The 24,962-nt window shown below is 41.0% G+C and overlaps 2 protein-coding genes across 9 annotated transcripts in view; one reads left to right on the top strand and one right to left on the bottom strand.

Moving 5' to 3' along the window:
• The window catches only part of BMX (BMX non-receptor tyrosine kinase), a 56,785-nt gene extending 55,763 nt beyond the window's left edge, over nt 1-1,022 (top strand). For all 3 annotated transcript variants that reach the window (XM_057717730.1, XM_057717729.1, XM_057717728.1), the window contains one exon: nt 4-1,022. In XM_057717730.1, the coding sequence (XP_057573713.1) occupies nt 4-78 (75 nt within the window). In that variant the 3' untranslated portion in view covers nt 79-1,022. The remainder of the gene's footprint in view (nt 1-3) is intronic.
• Nucleotides 1,023-3,484: 2,462 nt separating this feature from the next.
• The window catches only part of ACE2 (angiotensin converting enzyme 2), a 44,893-nt gene continuing 23,415 nt past the window's right edge, over nt 3,485-24,962 (bottom strand). For 5 of the 6 annotated variants that reach the window (XM_057717726.1, XM_057717722.1, XM_057717725.1 and 2 more), the window contains 11 exons: nt 23,018-23,187; nt 20,222-20,448; nt 17,952-18,096; nt 15,422-15,520; nt 14,622-14,744; nt 14,038-14,210; nt 12,763-12,821; nt 9,778-9,878; nt 8,359-8,475; nt 6,221-6,415; nt 3,485-4,472 (listed from right to left, as the gene is read on the bottom strand). In XM_057717726.1, coding sequence (XP_057573709.1) covers nt 4,364-4,472; nt 6,221-6,415; nt 8,359-8,475; nt 9,778-9,878; nt 12,763-12,821; nt 14,038-14,210; nt 14,622-14,744; nt 15,422-15,520; nt 17,952-18,096; nt 20,222-20,448; nt 23,018-23,187 — 1,518 coding nt within the window. In that variant the 3' untranslated portion in view covers nt 3,485-4,363. The remainder of the gene's footprint in view (nt 4,473-6,220; nt 6,416-8,358; nt 8,476-9,777; nt 9,879-12,762; nt 12,822-14,037; nt 14,211-14,621; nt 14,745-15,421; nt 15,521-17,951; nt 18,097-20,221; nt 20,449-23,017; nt 23,188-24,962) is intronic. The other variant, XM_057717723.1, reaches the window with a different exon arrangement.

Below are 24,962 nucleotides of genomic sequence, written 5' to 3'. Positions count from 1 at the left end.
TAGCTTCCAGAAAAGCGTCCCACATTTCAGCAACTCCTATCCTCCATTGAACCACTTCGGGAAAAAGACAAGCCTTGAAGAAGAAATGAGAAGATCGGATGAGAATGAGTATAAATGTTGGCCAACATTTTCATTCTTTTTAAGGAAAGTAGCAAAGCACAGACGTAATTTAGCTAGTTCTTCTTAATGGTAATCTGCGTGCTGTTTGTTCTGTTATCTAGAAATGAACAAGGTAGGAAACAAAAGATTTCCTTGAAATTTAGGTCAAGTTAGTAATTTTGTTTATGCTGCTCTTAACATTACACTTCCCAGCCTATAGCAGAAGCACATTTTCTGATTGCAAAATAGAGAGGGTGTGTACCATGTGTAAAGACTGAACAGAATTGAAAAATTATTTGTTGGATATTTGTTCTTTTCTTAATATCACCACTATCATGATAATTAAATATGCTATTAACAAGTATGGAAACAGTGACACTTGCTTTCATGTTTCAACGTTCTCAATCTTTAGCATGTATAAGAATCAAATGGAGAGTTTATTAAAACACAGGTTCCTTAGGAACTGCCCCAGAGATTCTGATCCAGAAAGTCTGAGTGCAGACTAAGAATGTGTATTTTTAACAAGCTCCCAGATGTTTCTGTGCAGTCAGCCCAAACTGCCCTAGGGGACCTCATTATCTGGTGGGCACCGTTAGGTGGTCCATAATTCAATTCAAATGATACAATTCTCATCTGATATCCAAATCAGAACAATGAATTCATGTCATCATGTACACAAATATAAAACTAAAGTTAAATAACATTAGTCAATAACATATTAACTATGTGTTACATAGAGACAGTTTTTAAAGATGCTAAGGTAAAAATTGATGCCTTTGTCCTTACGCTTAACTATTATCAATTTCAACTCAAGTATAACAACCATCTTGTATTAGATTGTTGCTTTCTACAGTACTCCCACCTTATCCACAGGGGATACATTCCAAGACCCCCAGTGGATGACTGAAACTGAGGATAATACCAAACCCATATATACTATGTTTTTCCTATACATACATACCTATGATCAAGTTTAATTTATAAATTAGGCATGGTAAGAGATTAACAGCAATAACGAATAATAAAATAAAACAATTATAACAATATACTATAATAAAAGTTATGTGAATGTGATCTCTCTCTCTGTCAAAATATCTTGCTGTACAAATTTAATGCCTTTTCCATATTAACTAAGTGCTTACGCACTGCGGCCATAACTTATGCAGTTTGAGGTGCGACAGCAAAACTAGTGTGAATTTCTTTCTTCACAATTCCCCGATAAAAGATTTGTTCTTACAGCATCCAATTTTTTTCTTTCCTTATTAAGTTGAGGGTTTTCACCTTTTTACTTAAAAGAAGCACTTTAGGACTTCTCTCTGGCATTTCCAAATCGCCAGCATAACTCCTCTGGTGCTTTGGGGCCAGGATTAAGTAAAATAAGGGTCACTTGAACACAGCAGTGTGACACTGCCACAGCAGATCTGATAACCACCGCCACTAAGTGACTAAGGGGTGCGACTTGCTGGACAAAGGGATGATTCACGTCCCGGAGGAGCAGAGCTGATATCATGAAGTTTCATCACACTACTGAGAACGGGGTGCACTTTAAAACTTATGAAATCTTTATTTCTGAAATTTTCCATTAAATATTTCCAGATAGTGGTTGACTGCAGGTAACTGAAAACACCAAAAGTGAAACCGCTACTGTGGTGGGGCGCTACTGTAATCATTTAAAATCCTTGAGTTTGGGCTCAGGGGCCTCTGGCTAGTTTGATAACTGAACTTTCAGTCTTCTGTCCTGACACAAAGGAACAGGAGTCCTATTTTAGCTTCTCATGGCTATTACTAAAAGGGACCTTAGCTTTCAAGCTTCCTGGGAATGCCCACCTTCACGGCCTGCTGCGGAACCCATAGGTTTTCAACATTTTGGAGTACGTCATTGTCATGTCTGTAATGTCAAGAAAGGAAAGAGAAAGTTTATGTGAAAGGCACTATTACAGTGAAAAGACACTAATGAAACCCTGCTACTATTTTCCAGGTATAAGTTAACAGTCTCCCTTAAGAGACATCCACACCCTTCCTCATCCCACTCACCCCCACCCCCCAGCTATGGCGACTGTCCCCTCCTGGTTATTTATCTCTTGACATTTAAATAATGGTTCCTTTATTTTCAACAGAATTGACTTATGATAATAGTCTACTTTTTTTTACCATGGTACACAAATCTCAATATATAATGAAATGGAACTTTTGAAATAACCACTAAGGCATTTATACATTCAGCGAGCATTTATTTAGCATGTACTGTGTGCCACGTTCTTTCCTCCCCAAGGGCCCATAGTCAGGTTGGGGAGCCGGCCTTTGCTGCTCTGATTCCATCCATCAGAGATTTGCACTACAGACTGTTAACACCCACTGAGAAAGATTTCTCATGCCCAAACTAGGTCTTCCTGGTCCCCTCCTTGAAGGGTGTTTTCCTCTCTTCTCCTTATTTTTATATATTTGATGTTCTAAAAATGAAACTCAGCAGGACTCTATGGGACCTTCCTGGGGACATGACCCACCCCCACCCCTGCCTGTTGTTTGCAGAAAACCTTTAGCTTCCTAGGCCTTCCCCAAGTTCCAATGAGTAAATTTAATAAGAGAAATGAGAAAATGCAGGAACAAAGAAAAACAGTCTATCGACAAAATAGTAAGTTAGCCATAAAGCAAAGTCGAGGACCTTTAGCTCCTCCTCAAGGGCTATAGATAATATCCTGAGCCATATCTTTGAGCTGCTTTGCAGATCCTAAAACCCATACCAGGTGGAAGAGCTCAACTGCATGCTGACCACCAGCACACAGACCCCAGACTGGTTAGAGCCAGAAGGTTGATGATGCTGAGTTCCGAAATACCACCCAATTACCTCACCACCAAACTAATCAGAAAAATGTCCACAAGCTGATCAGGCACCCCACAACCCTCATCCATAATGTGGCCTTTAAAAGCCCCTCCCTAAAGGCCATCAGGGAGTTCAGGTCTCTTGAGCATGAGCTGCTAGTTCTCCTTACTTGACAAAGTTAGGCTGGTCACCACAGAAAGTGAATTGATGGGTAGAGTTTGGATATTTTAATCTGTTTAATCCATTTTAAATCAGTTTCCAGGTCTGTATTGGATGCTGTGCTCAGAACTGGGCTGGGGGCTCTGAGATGTGTAAAAGCATTACCAGGTTTGGTTCCTAACCTGATGGTGTAGACGCTCTTAACACAACTCTTTTTCGACTGATTTTATAATTGCTTTATACAATAAATATAAAACAGTTGAAGGCATTGGGATACATTCCAAGACATTTGGGAGGTCAAGAGTCCTGGACAGTCAGATGGCAACTTTGTCCCTGGAAGTAAAAAGCAGACAGAATGCACAGAAGCCTAAGCACAGAACTACACACGAGACCACAGGAGTGTGTAAATCGAGTAAGTATTTATTGAGTGTCTGCTTCATGCTAAGCACTAGTCAGACGTTGCGGGCAAATACAAAAAATTTCAAAGATTGGGAGCCCACTTCAGAGGGTGACATTCAGTTGGGATCTCTATGCACTCCATAGTTAAGAGAACAACGGAAGCGAGTCTCTATCATGTGTGCTCTGGAGGGGATTCACAGAGGCCCCTGGGGCTAGTTTGATGTTGTCAGGAAGATGGTGATCAAGCAGCTTGGAAGTGAGAAGGCAATGTCCTCCAACAGCTCTCTGGATTCTTCTCTCTTCTATAGCCCTGTCACCCTGAAGAAGGCATGTTCCAGTCCAATCATCACTGGGGGAAAAATCACTAGAGTACTTAGGTTAAGTTAATGTGAAAGAGAGTGTCATCCTTTACACTTGAATTAAATCCAAGTGAACAGTGCATGCCGTTCTCCATCCCTGCAGCTTCATCTGTTCACAGGCACCGTCCTTAAAAGCGATCCATCCAGATTCTACACCAGAGCCCACAACCTGCTCCTGCCATGTCTCCTTTTTTTTTTTTTTCAACTCCAGCACCACAACAGATGTTTTCATTTCTATTACCCGCTGAACAGCCTATGAGGCCAAAGACACACTTTCTCTATTCTCAAATAGAAACATCTCTTTCAGGAAACAGAAGAGAAGTCATTTCCTGAGGAAGAAACAAATACTAAAAGTGATGCAAGTGAAGATGCCCTCTCCTCAGGCGTGTCTTCTTTGGACAACGTTTCCTGAACAGAGCCATAGCTTTGACATTTAATGACATCCTTATAATCTCCTATTTTCTGTACTGTGAATTAACGTTTACACAAAATAAAATCACCTCGAGGGGAAATAAAAGAGATTTTTCTAAAACGAAGTCTGAACATCATCACCATTTTGGAATCCTGAATTATTTTCTCCTTTACTCAAGTCCACAGAGCTATAAGGATTTTCTTCGCTGCTTGCTTGATTTTTCCTGTTAAATAAAGTGAAGTCACCTTATTATCATGGTCTTAGAATGGCACGGCCTCCCTTGGACCCCACTGGGCCCAGGCATCTTTTCCGTCTCAGCATATAATCACTTGTACTTATTTGTATACCAGTCCCCTCTTAATGGACTATAGGCACCCAGGGTGCATTGGATTCACTTCTTTAGCCCCATGATCTGTTGGCAGGATGGCTGGCAGAGTATAGGAGATTGGTTAAGGTATCAACTCTGGAGTCAGCGGGAGCCTCTGTGTCTCACTCTGCCTATTCGGAACATGATGGCAATTGTGTGAAGTCAAGGAAATAATGCTGGCAGAGTACTCAGAGCACCTGGCATGTGATCCTCAACAAATGTTAACCGTTATTATTACTTTTAGGAACTCAGTGGTCTTTTAGCCAATCATTTCATTTTAAAAAGCTTCCCCACTAAATTATCAACTTCCAAAGTATGTATAAAGATCAGGGTAGGCCTGCTTTGCAGTATAACAACCAGCTTTAGAAACCAAGCATATATCCTCAAGTGTTACTGACTAGCTGTGCAAACTTGAGAAGGTTTCTTGGCCTCTCTGAATTTCAGTTTTATATATCCACGAAAATAATTACATATTTACATCATATAATCACTGAGTACATTAATGTAAGAAATCCATAAGCAGGGTTGACGGTCTTATTTTTCTGTGTAGCTTCTATTAACGTAGTGTGTAGCATGAAGGAGGGGCCCCCCAAAAATTTCTTTAATGAATGAACTTTGGAATAGTGTCTCCTGTGCAAATTCTTAGTATGTAGAAGAGTGCTTCTCAAACTGTAATATGCATACGAGTTTTAAAAAACGGATCCTTTTTGTCAGCTTTGGGAAGGGAACTTGGATGCAAAGTGTGACAGGGAGACTCTGTATCCTTTTGTATTTAAAAAATTTTAACTATATGAATGTATTCTTGTTAATGCCTAATTTTTAAAAGGAACTTATTTGGGGGAACAAATAATATAGTGAAGAAAACTGAGCAAAATAGAATAGTGCATGTAAAAATTAAAGAACATGTTTAAACAACCTAAAGTGTGCAAAGAGTTTTGTTAGGTGCTATAAAATATGATTAATCTCAATTACATAAGCCCAACAAAAGTAAATGATGTCTCAAGGTCAGAAAACAAATCCAGTGGCAGGGCAAGACTATACATCAGGCCTTTGGTGATTTAAATCTTCCATTATTTAAGAGAAATTAGAGGGTGCCTGACCCATGAACTGAGGGGACAGTAGGGCAATCTGGGCTATCAGAGGAGGGATGGAGAGGATTCGAGTGCGGCAGTTTGAAACAAATCTCAGAGCTCATGCTCAAATGATTTCACAGTTCAAATCCATCACGAATGCAGTCTCCAGGGTCACTTCTAGATCAAGGAGGACTTATTAGTAAGGATAATCCCCTGAGCCCACTTGTCCCTGCTGGGCTTGGAGTGCCTCTTAGCAATGGGGCAATGATGCTGTGGCCAGGATGGAGTTTACCAGGGCACTCCAGCAAACCCCAGGCTGGACATCTCCTGTATATACGGTGGGGCTTGCTAGGGAGGCAAAGTGCTGATGAAGTCTGGTAAGTTTCTAGGGGAAGCACAAGAATATTTAGCTGCAAAACTGTCCAAATAAGTAATTGGCTTGTACAACCTAGCACTTACTGCAAAATTTCCAGTTTGTTTTCCCTAAACCTTTCTATTTTAGGATAGATGAGTCTAAGAAAGGTCACTTACTTCCTTTGATCTCGGATCCCAGTGAAGATAAGCACAACAATACCAATCACTACTGCTCCCATCACGACCCCGAAGATAATCAGCCATATGGTGACAGGTGGCTCGTAAGGGGGTTCCAGCGTCGGCTGAATCCCCAGAAACTCCAGGCTGTTGTCATCCAGGCGGAAAACATCATTGATACGGCCCCGGGACAGCCTATTCCCAGAAGCAAAACACTTAGGCAAGAGGGCCACTTAGGCAAAAGAAAATTATGTGCAATTATATACTCCCTACATCATTGTTCCCAAAAGGATTTGATGAGGCTTATCCTAAAAATGTACACCTAAAATAGCAATGAAATCAAAGTAAATAACCAGGTTCAGTGACAGATTTGAGTTTTGACAATTATGCCTCTTTCATACCTTGCAGCCTAGATTAGGTCTGAAAACAGCTTCACTGGAAGATTAGGTTGTAAGTGTGGAAACGTGCAAATGGTTGGCATTTGTTCATTTGTGACTACTGTGTTGTAAAGGCAAAGTTAGCATGTTTGGTGAGAATTTCCCTTTTGACAGGGTATGTCTACAATGATTTTATATCAAATAATGGAAAAGGACAATTGGGTTCACCTCTCCTATAAATGAATCAGGCCCTATATGCAAGCCTTGACCATTGTATTTTCCAAACAAAAGGTGTTGACATCCACATAAAAGGCAGCACTAGGGAGGAATACAGGGAAGGAGCCTTGCCAAATTCTCCAGCACTGGGCTAGGATATGGCTGAATTTTATAGAGGAAAAAGGGATGAAGATTGTTTTTAAAACAAAAAAAGAGTGACATGTTCAATATTCTAGATTGAAAACCAAAGTGTCTGGCATCCCATCCTCCTGCCCTTGGGTATAGTGCAGGTCAGGAGGAAGTCAGAGTCTACCCAGAGAGAGAGAGAGAGAGGGGTCAAAGCAGCACTGGCCATGTGACCCTTGGCAACCTCCACCTGAAAGAGTGTCATCATTCTGGAAACAGGAAGTTCGAGGACCCCTGTAGCTTGCAGGAGGGCTGGGCTCCTTCGTGATGATCTCATCTGGCACTTTTCCCCAAAACAAGTCATGTGGAGGCAGCCAGTGAGTTTATGGGCGTGCTCATGTTGTAAACCCCACTAAACCAAGTTTTCTAGGCCCACTCTGCCCAACAAGTCTTGGTTCTGCTTCCGAAGATGAACAGCAGCTGACGAGCGCCCCCTAGTGAGCATTTCCCATAGCAGTGGGTATCTTAAGCCTTTTTTTTTTTTTTCTTTTTTCTTTTTTCTTGGTAAATGACAAGGGGAAACACCTACATCTATCCATTCTTTACTTTTGCTGTTTGGGGAAACAGTGAAGCAGATTGGGAAAACTGTTCCTTCTAAACACTCACTGCCAATAGCAAGTCCCTATTCTGGTGTGGAGGCTAACCAGTGTCTAAGGAATCCTATCCTTGCCTACCTTGTTTCTGACTTCAGTTAGTTAAAGGAATCCTACATCAAAGTCCCTATAGCAAATAATGGCAACACCTGTCCGTATGTCCGCTGCACTTACCATTTTCCGGGCGTGCTGGCCAGACTTTCTTCAGCCAGTAGCTGCTGCCTTTGCCTGAGAGCATTCTCAGGCCACAAGATTCAGCCCTGTCTGCAGGCCAACGATGCTGGGGAATCACTGTCCCCTGTAAGCAGTTCTCAACCAGTGACTGACGGGAAGTGGCGAATAAATACCCCAGCTCTAAAGGGACCATTCAGGTGCATATTCTACACCATCTCCCAGAATTCCCAGCAGAATGGCGCTCTAGCTGCCCACAGCGGTAACTTGCTCATAACATGTTATTTATTACCTTCTTTCTATTCTGTCTCCTGTCCACACTCCTCTCTCTGTGCTTCTTGAGATCAGCTCCCAAATAAACTACTTACACTCAAATCCTTGTGTAAGGACCTGCATCTGGAGAAATCCAATTAAGACAATCCCCTTTCTATGAGATCCTTCTGGAATTAAAACCCAAGTTTTTAAGATGAGGGAAAACATGTAAATGACTCAGAACAGTGCCTGGCACCGCAAGAGCACATCAAATATTTGTCACTGTTGTTGCATTGGGGAACCCCCTCACCCTTCTATTGTGCATTTGAAAGTAAGACATCACCTGATGGCATGTTCAACTTCAGTTTTAGGAATGATGTCAGACACATTTTTAGGTGAAGTGACAAAGAAGTTGAAGGAGATTCTTGGTTTCAAGTCACTTATCCGTACATCCTCCTCCCTGTGGAGAAACAACAGAAACATCTTCCCTGGTGGCACAGAGGACACTATAAAGAGAATGAAAACTTCTCCTGCTGGTGAACAGGAGATGAGGGGAGGGTCACAGGGTATAAAGTAGAGAGACATGAGGCAGAGCCCATCATGGAAGGATGTAATTGTCCCAACAACCTTAACACTGCCCAAAGCACATGAACTCAACTACGTGAGGTGTGACAGCAAGTCTTGGCACTCTTGGTTCTGCCACCATATAAGAACCACAGTTTTTTTTTTTTTTCAGTGATAGAAATATTTCAAACTGAAAGCAGCAGAAGAATCAGTGAAGAATCATTGGTGACCCAGGATCATGATAAACATGGTGGGCAGCGATGGCTCCGTTCCATGGACATCTTCCAAGCTTGCCCGTCCCAGCAAAAACTGTCGTTACCCCCACGTGTGAGCGTGAGGAGTGGGGTTTACAGTAGGATGTGACAAGACTCTGCTCTCACAGCTGCCAGACTGATCCTAATAAAACCCAAGTCGGATCATGTGGTCCAGAGCCTTTCTCACCCAGAAGGAAAGCCAATGGCCTTAGAATGCTTGTGAGGCCCACATGAACTTTCTTCTCACCTTCCCACCCCCACAGCCCAGTCCCACCCTGACCACATCTCCCACTGGTCTTCTATTAGCTCACTCTGCTCCAGCCACACTCAATAAGTGAAGGATATTTGTTTCTCGGGATCTTTCCACTTGCTATTTTCCCAGCAGAAACATCCCACCCTCCCCCCATGACTGTTTCAGCAATTTTCTCAAATATTAACAAGGACTTCTCTGACCATTTTAGTTAAAATTGAACCCTACACACACACACACACACACCAGCACTCCCTAGCCCCTTTCCTGTTGAATTTTTCTCCCTCGCACTTCTCACCATATTTTGTTGATTGTCTATAACACACACATACACACACATAAAACGATGAATTAAAATATAAGCCTGATGAAAGCAGAGCTTTCTACCCTTTTTTTCAGTGCTGAGGGTGGATGAGAGCATTCGGGGAAAAGAAGGCGAGAGGAAAAGAGGAGAGGAGGGAAGGGAGGAGAGAGCTGGGGAGAGCGCCATTTACTAACAATGCTCTTCCATCTGCAAGTCAAATAAGTCACAACCATCCCTAAACAGAGTGGCCCAAATTCCAGGATAGCAAAGAGGTTTAAAAGCTATTAGGAGGTTTTTCTTAATTTCACTTGAATAAAAGTTGAAGCATAATATTTTCTCAGACCCAAGAGTAAGGGAAATACTGATTGAGAGTACAGCAAATCAACTCACTTGAAAGGAATGGTCTCGTTTCTGTCTTCTGAAAAATACTGTCTCATGGCGTATGCAACAGATGACCGGAACAAGTACATTTCATTGTCATTCCATTCATACTGCAAATTCAAAACAAAAACACTGCTCAGTAGAGATCATGGAGCACGTTAAAACCTGATATTTCACAAGCGTTCTTTTTCAGTTGTCTAATATCCCAAAGATTCTTGCTCTGCATGTGGTCAGTGACCTCCAACTTGAGTGTGCATCGGCATCAGCTGGAGGGCTTGTTATGCCACTGAGTCCTGGCCCCCAGCCTTAGAGTTTCTAATTCAGGAGGTCTGGGAGGAGACCCGAGAATTGGCAGCTCTACCAAGCTCCCAGGTGGTGCTAATGCTGCTGGTCCTGCAGCCACACTTTAAGAACCACGGGATTCATTGGCCCTTTTCATTTAAGTTGATGTAAGCTGAAATAAACACCCCTGCGGGCAGGTTTATAGATGGGAGTCATGTGAGCCATTGGTTTTGGTTGAAACATCCATATACTATAGACAAATATGCTGTTTTTACTATTTTTATAGTAAATTCTCAGATATGTGTAAGTGTAAAAAAAAGAAGAAACTTGATGTTCAAAGGAAAAAGTAGTCTTTTGTAATTTGTTTGTTCTTGTTTTTCAGTGCTAAACCAATGGCTTGTGCATTTGCATTGTTCAGGAAAAACCCGTTGAAAGAGAAAAAAAAAAGCATTCACTCTTTGCTCCAGTAGGTGACAGTAGAGATCAATGAATAGCTCGAAGTTTGCATCTCTCCCCTTTTAGGAAAAATAATTATAAAATCATACTAAGTGAAGTGAGCCAGACAGAGGAAGACACATATCATATGATATCGCTTATATGTGGAATCTAAAAAAATTATACAAAGGAACTTATTTACAAAACAGAAATAGACCCACAGACATAGAAAACAAACTTAAGGTTACCAAAGGGGAAAGTAGGGGTGAGGAGGATAAATCAGGAGTTTGGGATTAACATACACACACTACTATATATACAACAGAAAATCAACAAGGACCTACTGTATAGCACAGGGAACCATACTCAATATTTTGTAATAACCTATATGGGAAAAGAATCTGAAAATAAATATATGTATATGCATAACTGATTCACTTTGCTGTACACCTGAAACTAGCACAACATTGTAAATCAACTATACTTCAAGTTTTTAAGACTGTAATTGCGTTTTCAAAAGTAAATCTAAAATTTTAGCTGTTTTTTTAAAAAAGATTTCATTGTAAAGCAACTATACTCCAATAAAAGTTAATTTAAAAAACAAATAAAAATAAATTTTAAAAAGATTTCAAAGGATTGCTACATTGACTCCAGCTTGACATCACTCAGGTGTTGGAAAAAGTTGCTTTAATAGTAATAATGATATTATTAATATTACAACTAATATTCTGGTTACTATTTCTATAATTCAAAAAAAAGTAAAGGCCAAGTTCTCAAATTAGAGTCAAAGATCCAGGTGGACTTTGCCATGCAATAGCTTGAACTGGGCAGCTATCCTGGCTAAAAGTATGGTTCTAGTCTCATCAAAGTAGCCTGTTGCTCAGTGAATAGGCCTCAAAATGTTATACCATCAACGCCTCTGAAGACTATCTACCAATCCCTCACTGCATGGAAAGATAACATGAGAACATGTGTTAAGAAAAAAGAAGATAATTTAAAAGGATCCTGATCTACTAGATACTTTAAATTTAAATTATTAAATTGTATTAGTCCAAAGAAGAGCTAATAAAAATACGACAAAGAGAAATAATCCCAGAGACATTCAATGATTTTAAGAAACAGGAACTTGAACTTTTAGAGCTTGGGAAGTGATGCATCTCCATTTTTATTATTTCTTTCTTAAATGTTCATTTTTTTTACTCCTACTATGTTATTTATATTTAGATGCCTTACTTATCTATGCAAGTTATGCTACAACTACTGTGGAGCCTTGGACAAAATTTAACTTCTCAGGAGAAGTAAGGGGATAGAAATGCCATCTCTGGGTCTATCCAATGCAAAGAACGATTTTCTGTAGCACCTTGGACTGCTTTATCCAATAGTGCCAGGTTGCTCTCTAATCCTGCAGAGCCTTCAGGGTGCCACACCCCCACCCACACCTTTGATCCCCATCTGCCTGAGGTGACCCTTTCCTCTTCTCTTTCCCAATCAAAGCTGCTACTGCTTCAGATGGGATAACCTGAGACAGCTGTTTAGGAGAAAGCAATAGCTGATTAAAGTAATTCACATGAAGGTAATCTGATTTTCTGTAAAACATTTTGTTGTCCCGAAATGCATCTCTACATTAGTGGTTCTCAAACTGTGCTGTAATCAGAGTCACCTGGGGAGCTTTGAAGACCTGCTGCCACACCCCAGAGCAATCAGGTCAGAACCTCTGGGAGTGGGATTCAAGCATTAATATTTTTAAAACATCCCGAATGACTCCAGTGTGCAGCCAGGTTTGAGAAACTGTGTTCTAAATCAGAGCTTCCCAGTCTTTATTGTATCTACAAACCCACCTGGGGGGCTTGTTAAAATGCAGGTCTAGAGCTGGCGTCTAAGATTAAAACAAGCTTCCAGGCTATAGATGATTGACAAAGACAAAACAAAGCAAACTGCCTACACTACTTCTAAAAACAGTCTCTCAAAATACAACCATGTCCTCTTCCTCAAATACAAGGAATGGTGATTAGAGTGAATTGGGAGGGTGGGTATTTGATACTTAAGATTTGATGTCTTCTCATTGATCTTCATAACACCTTTAAAGTCACAGGGAAAAAGGAGGCATAGCCAATCCAATAAGGAATGTGTTACTATAAAAACCAACCCAAAAGCCAAAGGCCAGAATCTAAAGGCCATGTTCCCTCTCATCTTTTAGACCACACTGGAATGGGCTTGTTGTGCCCTATTTAAGGGAATGCAATGAAAAGTCATGGACGTGCTGTCTAGAATACTCACAGCTTTTTCTCCAAGAGCCGATTTTAGGCTTATCCTCACTTTGATGCTTTGTTCAGAATCTGATTAAAGAGAAATAACAGACTGTTGTTACAGATGACAGATTGACCAAGTGTGTTTATTTCCTTCCCCTCCCAAGATCTCACTAAAGTGATAGTAATTTTTTAAGGTATAAACATGCTTTTAGAAAATGAGAAGTAATGGAGGAGTGGTAAGTGCTTTCTCAAGGGTCAGGAGGCCTTGACCTAATGAGTACTCAGAGGCAGTACAGACCCCCAAAGTCCCAGAGAATCCCAGAGAGGCTTGGGATTCAGGTACAGCAGGAGGTGGGAAGAAGATACAGGACTGAAAACAAGGGGAATGAAAATCAAGGTCTGGTTAAAGCCACTTTGGGGAACAGTTGATGCTCCTACCCCATGAGCTCTTGCTTAGAAAGTCACTTGGAGGTTGTGCTGCAGCAAAACAAGAGGTAATTCACAAAAGAAGACATGGCATCCAGGAAGCAGTGGATTCAACCCAGGACAGCAGCAAAGGGATGACTCAGGATGAAAACTGTGGTCCAGATTGAGAAAGGAAGACTGTAAGAGGGAGTTCTTTAGGAAAAAATGAGACTGAAAAGAATACACATGTTGGAATAGTTGAAAAAGATGAATGCAATGTAGACAGCAAATTAGGCATGCCAAAAAAATGAGGCAATAGAAACTCCAGGACAAACAAGAAGCCACAGAAGAAAGGATATAAAATAGTATATTACCCAGTTCTACAGGCATAATGATGCAAATATTCATAATTTCTTTACTAAAAATTATGTTGAACTTCATTGTGAGAATGAGAAAAGGAGGCAGATGAGTAGGCAGAAGTGCATAACTAAAACTGAGCAGTAGGGAAATGACAATATAAAAAAATTGTTTAGAAATATGAATGTAACTGCCAGAAAGAAGAGGTAATAGCATTAAAATTGTTAAAAGTATTTGTCTTTGAAGAGCAGGATTCAAGTACAGCAGGTTGGAGACTGTTAGACTCTTTTAGTTTCAATATGGTGCTAATGAAGCAGACTTGAAAAAGAGAGAGAGAGGTAGTTTTCACTTTGCCAGCTACATAGTAGGTGCTCAACAAATGTGCTTCCTCCCAGATAAAATGGCAGCTGCCACCATAGTACAGGGGCTAAGCAGAGGACTAACATACTCAGCTGTGTCACAGTCCCAAGAGACTGGGGCTAGAGAGGACTAGGGAAACAGAAAGGGGGCAATTAGAAATGTGTCAACTCAATGTACTAACATGGAGTCCAGTCCGTGCTCCATCCCACAAACGAATTCCCGTTCTGGTCTTTCAGCCAGGTCAACAAGGGCTCGAAGTAGTTGAGCAGTGGTTTTACGTCCATAGTCTTTGCTCCCACAATACGTTCCAATGCTAAGGTCCAGGGTTCTGATTTTCCAAGGTTCAGCATTTGGCTACGTGAAAAAAAGGGGAAGGTGGAGTCAGGGCCTTTGGAGGGATTCCAGATGTACATCTATTTACATGTACAAGCTGTGGTTTCTCCTGTTTGGCTTGACTAAGTTTGCTCCTGGCAAGTAAGAAAAGAAGGTATGTTAACGGATATATTCATCCTTCAAGTTCTCTTCCTCTCCAGTTACTACAAAAAAAGCTCTGTAGTTATGACATCGAGAGAGGAGGTGGCCTATCCAGCCATCACATGGTCCATGTTCCTGGGGGACCACAAAACAAACATTTAACATGTAGATGAGAACATTCTGAGGCCCCCAATTTTCTTTTTAGAACAAAGAAATCAAATTCAAACCTAGGCATGGAAATGAGTAATATTAAATAGGATGAGAGGGTCAATATTTTGAAGCATCTCTTACAGCAGCCTCTGCCCAGCGTCGGTGGAATTTGAGATATCACATTTGTACAGGGGACCTTCATGTTTAGCTGTTTGACAAAGGGCTTCATGAAACTGGAATTGATAAATGGTTCTTGTGTAATATCTGTAAAAGAGACAAAGGAAAAAAAGTTATCCTGTGTTTAGTTTCTGTGATAGAGTCAAAGATTGGGGCCTATATTTAAATTTTGAGGGCCTAGTAACCAAAGAAGTACCAGTTAAGCCTTTTTCCTCCAGAAAGACCCAAACACGAACCCTACAGACTCATCATACTTGCATTTATGTGCCAGCTGATAAAAAGGCAGTATTATTTTGTTAAATGTTAGCTCACATCTGTGTTGTGTTTTACAGATTGATAGCCCTTTCGTATAAATGATGCCAATTGATCCTTAGGGCTGATCAACTATATTATTTCCACTTTACAAATAAAGAAACTGAGGCTCAGCAAATTTAAGATCTGGAGCTAATAGGTGAAGAACATAGGTTTGGGGACTTCAAGTTAAAAATGCTCTATTAAAAATACCATGAACTCTGCCAGTAAGAAGAACACAAACAAAACTATTTCTATTTCTCCCAAGGATACTAGAAATTCCCTGATGGTGAGAGAAAAGATCTCATATGAGTTTTATTTAACTCAATACATCATGTTGAGTTAAATCGAATTGAAACTGATCATCTATTTTGAGGTTCTAAGTGGGAGGTGAATGGAGACAGAAAAAGAAATTAGAGTAATCACTCTGTCCACAAATCCTAGACGTGAAATAGAAGAAAATTGTCATTTACCGGATGAATGAGTAATCTTCAGCAACATGGAACAGACACGCGGGGTCACAGTATGTTTCATCATGGGGCAGAGGCTCCACCACCCCAACTATCTCTCGCCTTTGGGGAAAAAAAGAAGATACGTTAGCTGTGGGTCGCTCAGAGTGAGAAAGAACAGATGGTGCTATTAGTGCAGTGTCATCAGCCAATGACATTTCTACTGAAATTGGCTGTCAGGTGAAATTGAAACAGTGTAAAGAATTACAGAATAAAACTCGTCATGTAGTCATCTCTTTCTTTTTCAACTCAGCCAGTCTACACCATGGGGAAAAAGCTGTACCTTCAAAACACTAATTCAACAAAGGGCATTGCATGGCCAAAAACGTACAATGAAAGTCCTAATAATTCGTCTCCGGCACCACATTTTATGGGGTCCCGGTAGGCAGAATATTCTAAAATTGAAATCTCACTGATTCTTCAAGTCTAGCTCAAATGCCCCCTCTCTGTGAGGCCTGTCCCTGATTCCAACCACCTGCCAGCACTGTGAACCCTCCAGCTCCCTTGGCCATCTCTAGTTCTGCCTTCTTTGCCATTTCTCTCTCTGTTTTATAATTATTTACATACAGCTCCTTCTTGCCCTGGAGACTTGAGCACCTAGTGGCTGGGGCTGTGTTTTGGTCATCTTTACAGTTCCAGTGCCAGACATGACGCCCAATGCTACGAAAAAACTTCATGTGGATTCATTGAATGCATCAAATAATTAATGTGTTAATGAATCATTTTAAGGGTCTGATTCCATGTTCCTTTGGAAATAAACAAAAAGGGATCAAAAATTAATTCAATCAGAAAAAAAGGTAGGAAAACCATGTATTTGGCATTGTTTAAACTGAATACACTTGTCCTTTCTGATTGTGGGACCACGATAGACATAATTTCAGTAATACTCAAATGCTAGAAACAGTTACTACAGATGCTGCCTCCTTCCTCCCAAGGAGGATTTATGTCAACAGAGAGAATCTTAGCAGAAGAGTGGCACTGACTTCAACTTATGGTTATGGGGCTGAATGTTTTAATGGTAGATTTTTCACTACAAAAAGGAAAAATAAAGAAAAATAATTGACAGGAGGCTGACTAATAGATGGTGAGGAGAAGATTTCTTTGTTTTCTGCCTTCCTTTGTTCATTCGTTCGTTCATTCCTTCCTTCCTTCCTTCCATCTTCTTCTGTAATACTTCCATCATTTATTTCATACCTGCATGTGCCAGGCACAGTGCAAGGCACCTGGGGTACAGTGATGAATGATATAGTGCTAAAACTATTGAAAAGAATCACCATCTGTTGCCCAAACGTGGTAGGTTCTCACTAGCTTGGAATTGTCTCCCTTCCCCTCTGCATACCCCTGGTTAACTCACACATCTTTCTCAAAGCTCAACTTGGATGCCTCTCCTCATATAAGCCATTAGCCAGGGCTTTGGATCTCCCCTTGGATGCTCATGGATCCCCACATTCTCCCATGACAACCAAACATGTTGCAGTGGTTTCCTTTTCCACTTTCCTCCACAGACTACAAGTTTTTTGGAGTTGAGGAGAACATTAGAAATGATCAGCATCAGATCCCTGGTGCTTCACCTAAAATGTGGGGTTAATATTTTCGCTTCAAAGAATGGACAAAAGAAAAAATAAATGAGTGAATTGCTCACTTCCTAAATAATATCATAGTTTAACGCGTGCCTCAACATTTAAGAAGATAGAGCGTGAGAAATTATGTCACCTGACCCTGCTGGGGGGTGGGGCAGAACCAAGGAAACATTATCTAAGGAAGCTCCCAAATGGAGACTTAAAAAATAAAAAGGAGGCAGTTTAATGTGCGTGCGTGTGTGTGTGTGTGTGTGTGTGTGTGTGTGTGTGTGTGGTATGTGACGTCATTCCCCTAGCCTGAATACATCTCTCTCATTTTCACATATTTAGCCCCACATCACCAGATTTCAAGATTTAGCTACTGAAATCCCAGTTACTCTGACTAGGAAGAATTCTCTGAGAACCCCCATGCTAGTTGTCTTGGGTGGGGTTCTCACCCAGGCAGATCCTGAGACGAGGTTCTGGGAGGTGATCCCAGGAAACACTGGCAAAGGAGTAAGGAAGTGAGACAGGGAAAGGAAAGCAGTCCCCCAAAGATGTGTTATCAAGCAAGTCACCATGGTGGGTAACTGGAGCCTATTCCCACTGAGGAACTCTAGGATCCCGTGTAGAGCACTCACCTCAGAATTCTCCCGACTGAGGGCAAAGGAGCTGAAGTACTTATGCACCAATTCCCATCACACATTGGTTGAGGGTTGTTGGGGTGCCATTAGTTCCTCAGTCTTTTCTCCATAGGAGGGTTCCAGTGACCAGAGGAAGCCCTCAGGCAATAAAATACAGATACTGGTACCGAGTATATGATGTCTGTGTGTGTGTGTGTGTGTGTGTGTGTGTGTACAGGTCAACAAAATGCTTTTAAATAAACAGCAAACTCATGAGGAAACATTTTACTGATTGCATATTCATTGACTTACTTCATCTCCCACCACTTCTGCATCCACTGCTCTTTGGGAATTTTACCCTTAAAGACCATCCACCTCCACTTTTCTAACATGTAAGTAAACGGTAGGGTTCCAACAATGGTAAGTGCTTGTTTGAGCAGGAAGTTTATTTCTGTTTCTGAAAATAAAATGGGAAAGGATAAATATTAAGATGAAGGTGACAGTCGATTTTTGTATTAGATAATTTCCTAATCTCAAGATATTATTCCTCAAGATATACTTACTATAAGGATGATCACATGAGAAATATTGACAGTGGACATAATAACATGTATATATTTGTTTTCTCAGCTGAGGGATTTGGAACAGGGTGAATCCTTGGACAGAACAGATTAAATAAACCCACAAGGAACCCCTAATCCTTTTTTAATTAGTTTTCAGTTGCCTTCCTTAAGAATCTCTTATCAGAGCTAACTAGGGGTATTTTATCTGTTTTCCTAGTCAAACTGTTTATTCTTGTAAGCTCCCTGAAGGCAGTCACTGTCAGTGTCTCATTCAAGACTGTATACCTAGCCTGGTGTCTGCTACATGATGCACTCTGTGAGTCTTTGCTAAATAAACGAATATTAAACAGATGTGGCCAAAAGCCAGTAAATCAGGGAGGAAAAAGACCAACAAAAAAAAGAGCCTCCCTAGAGGAAACCATCCACTGGATAATCAGAAGTACAATGTACGTTAAATTTACTGACATCTTCCTTCCCTGAGCTTAAAAAGCTTTAACAAATTATGTTATTTCATGTATCCTTTATTAGTGATGTAAAAAGGCAGTGGAGCTCATTTCTAGTGTATACATGAAGCTCACTGGAGTGTAAGCACGGAGATATTATCTACTTGGGACACCACTGTATCTCTAGTGTCTTTAAAAATGCTTTAACACATAGTAAGTGCTCAATAAATATTTTTGGAAGAAGAAAGGAAGAGAGGAAGGAGGACAGAGAGAGAGAAGGAATGAAGGACTTTAGTTTGTTTAACATCATTCACAGATCAGGGGGCAGAGCCAAGGAAAGAAGCAGGAGTTTTTCAAACCAGTGGTTTGACCATATCTAGTACTGTCTTAGTGATTCAACCATCTTTGCCTGTTGTCAAGGAATATTAAAAAATGATAAAACAAATAATGGTCTGTTGATTGACTTGAGACTGCTACTTTAAAATGAGGAACCCCCTTTCCTCTGTTGCTCCCTTCATGGGAGGATGCTGCTACTTGTCTATTGCCCACTGGGTCTGTGCTTACAGTAACTTTTTCAGACAGGATGATGGCTTTACACTGACCTACTCCCAGGTCCTTGTGAGATCATCAAGGTCTGGAGCCAGAAGTCAAGGCAAAGTGGATTGCCCACACAAGGATGGAACTCATGACCTTGACCTCATCAACTAAAGGTACCAGTCAGCAGAGCTGATGCTTATGTCCCAAATCACTAAAACAAGGGGAGAGAAATACATGGGAAAGAAGAAAATATTTGGCTCTAAGTGTCCTCCTCTTACAAGAAAGAATCCTCATGGAAAAGTCTGGATCTCGTGAATATTTGTTGTGTTCTATCAAGTCCAAGCCATCCAAAGAGAAACAGGCTGCCTTGGGCAAAGATGCTGAGGGATGGCCTGGATCTGAGGGGATGTTACGGGGCAAATTCATGCTTCAGCTAGATGAACAAAATGTTTCAGTCTCTTCCAACCTTGATATTCCACCACTTGTTCCTTAGGGACTCTCAAATTTCAAGTTATGCTTTGTTTTGCATAATATTACAGGAAAAATTGTAGATTAGGACTCTGGTTCTGGTTCTGCCACATTGCTTTTTGACCTTGGGCTGGTTATTTCCCCGCTCTTGTCTTCAGTTTGCTTTCTCTGCAAAATGGTTTTTAGAATCTGTTTCAGCTTCACCGTTTTGGTTTTTACCTAGAACCGGGGGATCTAGTCAGAATTCTGACACTAATTGCATAAGCCGTTTCAGTTCTGTGGGCCTATTTTAGCATCTTTTTAAAAGTCTTATGTTAGATGGTTCTTAGAGTCCCAAGACCATTCACTTAGTTACCTCTCTTATGCCCTTTTCAAGGATATAAAACCAGAAGTTGGCATGTTATGTTACACACTTAAAAGTTTTTTTTTTACCTGTAGAAATTCCCAGTTACCCATAAATACCTTATATTTTATATGGCAAAATTTAAATATATCCTATGCATGACAATAAATACCTTTGCCCATGTTAGACTAAAGAATCCCCAAAATAAGCCATGAAAAATGTCCATACCACTGTCTTCATAAAAATCAGGTGGCAGAAGACCAAGGGCTTTCAAATAATGAGGTGTAGCTGCAGAAAGTGACATGATTTCCCCAACAGCTTCATGGAAGCCTTCATTAGCTCCATTTCTGAGCAGGTAGGGTTGTGTGGCATATGCCATGTCATACTGGATGTGCCCCATCTCGTGATGGGCTGTCAGGAAGTCATCCATTGTCACCTTTGTGCACATCTTGATTCTGAACAAAAATGGGCAATATTAAAATGAATCTTGTTAAATTTCATTTAATTATCACAATAGAGTTATGTGGGATTTCCATAGCATGGATCACCCGTCCAAGATTTATTCACCAATGATTCTTAAGGACCTACCTTGTATGTCCTAGAAACTGTACTAGGTGCTCAATATAAAGTGATGGGCAGGGCTGAATCTTGTCCTTCTGCTCACAGACTAACAGAAAGGAAGATAAACAGAGTCTTCTACGACAAAAACTCTGAGGCAAGTACTCTACAAGTGATCAGTAGGCATGGCCTTGGGCATAGCATTGAGTAAATGCAGGCATAGTCTTCCAGAAGCACCAGGAAGGGTATAGCTCAGGATGCAATGAGCAATCTGGTCCTTGATTAACAGGCAGGTGTTTGCCCGGTAGATGGCAGGGAGGGACTAGAGATTGACCTTCCTAGAAGTGCTCAATGAGGATGGCTTGAGAAAAGAAAGTGGACACAGCCAGCAGTTTGGTACATCCAGGACAGAGAATTAGTAGGAGAAGGGGCTAGAAAATGATATTTGGGAATCATTAGCATGTAAGTCAGGGAGTAGATGTGATGGCTCACGAAGCTGGTGTTGGATGGCAAGAGAAGAGAGCCAAGGACAAAGCCCCAGCAGTCCCAGGATGCACAGGGTGGAGAGAGGAAAAGGAGATATAGAGAGAAGTCAAAGAAGTCCAGAAGGGATGACAATGCAGACACCAGTGAAAAACAGTACTTTAAAGACAACTCGTCAACATTGTCTTGTGCTGCTGTGGCCCAATGATATAAGGACTGCATTTGGCAATTAGATGCTGGTCCTTTTCAACTTGGCAAGAGCAGTTTCATGCAGGTGAGTGTAGGGGTCATATTTCAGTAGGTTCAGTAGTTTCCCCACCACTCTGAGCATGTCATCCCCCTTTAAGGACTCTCACTGCTCAGGAATAAATTTGACCTCCTTTATACATCCCAATATGACCTCCTTTTCTAACTTGGTTTTTCTCTATTCTCTTTTAACACAATTATAAGAATACTATATAGTTAATGTCTACTGTGTGTAAGATCCTGTGCTAGGAAGCTTACATACACTTACTTGTTTTTCAACCTCACCCTGGTCCTGGAGTCAGTAAGCTCTGGCCTGCAGCTGGCCACCTGCTGTGATAAATTAGGCTTCATTGGGACACAGCCCCAACCATTTGTTTCTGTGTTATCTATGGCTGCTTTCATGCCACAAGGGCAGAGATGAGTAGTTGCAACTTACAAAGCCTAAAGAAACTATTTACTATCTGACCCTTTATAGGAAAGGATTGCCAACCCCTACTCTAGTGGATGTGGCTGGGGCCCTGCCTAGATCTGCTTTACCAGAAAGATCCACCCATCTCCCAGGTGCCTGAGTCCTGGCTGTTAAAGGCCAACAGCTGCTTTCTTCTTCACTGTTTTTGGCTAAATGGAAGGCGCCTCAACCAGGAGGTTATGTGCCCCCACACTCTGGGGCAGTCCACAGTCAATGACTGACTAATATGGGAGTACAAAAGGGCAATCCTCTTGTCTCAAGGTGTGACCAACTCAGTGGTACAAATCATGCTCCAGAGAGCCCCTTGGGATCAGGCTGAGGCCAAGTCTTCAGTAGAGACCACTTCCTTACTTAACTCCTTCCCCTGCCCCATCCTGCTTCCCTTACTCCTCTTTGCCTGCGAACTCTCCCTCAGTGAAACACGTGTACAAGAATCTCCATCTGAAGCCAGGGAACCCAACCTAAGACACTCACAAACATGCAAACTGGGAATTATGATTCCACTTTATAGATTAGGAAATTGAAACCCAAGAAGGTTAAATACCTTGATCAAAGTTGCCTAGTCATTAAGTGACACACCTGGGATCAGAAAGCCCCTGCTCATTCTGCCATATCACATGGACTCTTCTTCACATGCCCTTTATTCTAGCCTAACCTGCTGACTCCAGTACACAATGCCAGTCCTGCCTCTCTGCATCTGATCCTGCTATTCTCCCAGCCCGATGTCCCTCCCAGTTCTATTCGTCCAAACCCTTCTCGTCTTTCAAGCCCAATTCAAATGCCACCTGAAAAGCCCTGTCTGAGCCCAACCCCTATTCCAGGTGTGCTCACTTATCTTCCAATTCTCCATGGAGTGTTCTCTGTGTTTCTCCTATGACACATACCAGCGTATCTATTCGCCTGTCCTAGCTCATCAGAAGAGAGAACAAAGGAGAGGGGATCAATACCTGATTCACATATCCATCTTCCATAAATCTTGCACCAAACCTCTCCTAATGTGGGCACCACCGTACCCATGACCATACAACTCTAACGGGTGCACATTATCTCACATGAGGCAAACTGTCTAAATGTTCAAGTGAGGCCCTGCTGACAATCCCCTTTTCCTTGGAAAGTCCAGATGTGCTCTCGTGGACTCCCAGCCTTTGTTCAAGGAGAATTCATTCATCTCTTCTGTGCTCAGAGAAGCAGAGAAGGAATCCAAATCCATCCTATCCCTCCATTGTCTCCCGTTTTAGTATCAGCTGTGGAAACATCAGCCTCACTACCTGAAGTCACCCTTCCCCAGGTCCCACGCTGTGGGGTGGCAGACCACTTTCCGGCCATCGCCTGGCTCAGTCAGCATGGAGTTATCCCAGAATCCTTGAGTCATATTAGGAAGGCCAATAGACACAAAGAACTTCTCAGCCTCCTTGAATATCCTCTTTGTATCCCAGGACTGGAAAAAAAAGAAAAAGAACAGCATTTAATTCTAGCATTAAAGTCATGGCATTCTTTCTGTTGGATATGTACAAAGGCATAATCTTTCTGGTAGGCAATTTGGCAACACATATGGATAACTTTCACGTTGTTTCTATTCTTTGTCTCAGTAATCCTGTCTCTAGGGAACTAACCTAGGAAATTCTCAGAAATTAGGTCCAAAAATTACATCTAAAATGATTTTTATTATTATTTTTCAATTGAAATATATTTGACATATTGTAGAAATTTAAGGTTTACAACATGTAAAATGATTTTTAATGGGGGAAAAGTGGAAACAACCACCAGAATGGTTAAATAAATGATGATGCCTTTGTGGAATGGAAAATCAAAATAAATTAGATTTATAAAGAATTTTTATTGATATTTTAATAATTTAATAGTAAGTGAAAAAATAAAATATATAAACCACTTACATAGTATAAGAAAATGAGGAAATACTTTAATGAGGAAATACATTAAAATGTTAACAATAGACTGGGTGAGATTATGTGTGATGTTCTTTGTCTTTACTCTTTACGTTCCAAGTATAAACACAAATGATAATGCCCTTCCCTTTGCTAAAAACTGTTCAACTCAAGACAACAACCTTGACTGGGCAAGGCCTGGCACTAGGCTCATTATAAGACACAAACAATACAGCAGACATGAAGCTGCGTGCTTTTGGAACCAAAAAGGCCCGCATGTGACCCAGCAGCTGATGGACAGCTGGGCCTTGGCTTCAGTCTATATGGGAATCTAAATTTTCAGACTATTCTGGAATTGGAGAGGGGCAGCAGTATATATCTGCCATCTAGTAAACTCTTCTGGGAACCAGTGTCCCGGGAGCTGACCCAAACTTCTCTGGCAATAAGGCCCCATCAGTCAAACTAAGTTTGTATAATTGGCAGATATTTAATGAGTCACTTTTTAGTGACACAGAAAACTTCCTCTGATCTTAAAGACCAGTTAAGTTTGTTTTTTCTCCTCTGCCAGCCTCGGGGGTATGAAACTAGATATAACAGACACTATGGATTTTTTCTTTGACCTTTAAAGGCTTAATGTTGGGCAATATTGCTATTGGTGAGCATGGCATTCTTAAGGAGAATGAACGTATACCAAAACAGTGTAGACTGGCAAGCACAGTTAACATCTGTTGAATGAAGAATGAATGGATAGAAAACCAGACTGGAAATATTAGGAGTTCTGAGTTCCAACCTTAGTTGCCACTGACTATCTTTGTGACTTTGAACAAATCATTTACCCAAGCCTCAGTTTCCTCACCTACAACATAGAACCATCACAATACCTGTCCTGACACTCCCATAGGCTTGTTGTAAACACAACATTAGGAGAGATGGTGGATGGTAAAACACCATGGATAGGCTATGGAGCTACATAAAGATAGGCCTCTGCTGGTGCTCAACTGCAAAGTGGGGCTAGAACAGCTGCAGGAGTTTAGGGGCCCTTGCAGCTTCATGTTTTTATTCCGCTGTGGACTTTTCCCAGGAGTATTTTATGTAGGTGAAGATGTTCATTGCATTGCTGCTTACAGATTTAAAACTGTTAACAAGCAGTGCATAAATAGTAAACCATGGTGCAACCATCTGAAGAAATTTTACACAGCCAATAGATGTATGATTACGGATCCTACCCAGAAATGTAGGCTATTAGCCAAACAAAGAAAAATACACAATTATAACTATAATATTATTTCATCACTGGAAGGGAACACAGAGAATTTAAATAATTATA

This window comes from Hippopotamus amphibius, chromosome X (assembly GCF_030028045.1).
Source record: "Hippopotamus amphibius kiboko isolate mHipAmp2 chromosome X, mHipAmp2.hap2, whole genome shotgun sequence".
Classification (NCBI taxonomy): Eukaryota; Metazoa; Chordata; class Mammalia; order Artiodactyla; family Hippopotamidae; genus Hippopotamus; species Hippopotamus amphibius.
The sequence above is the reverse complement of the archived record's forward strand: the minus strand, read 5'-3'. Positions and strand labels throughout refer to the sequence as shown.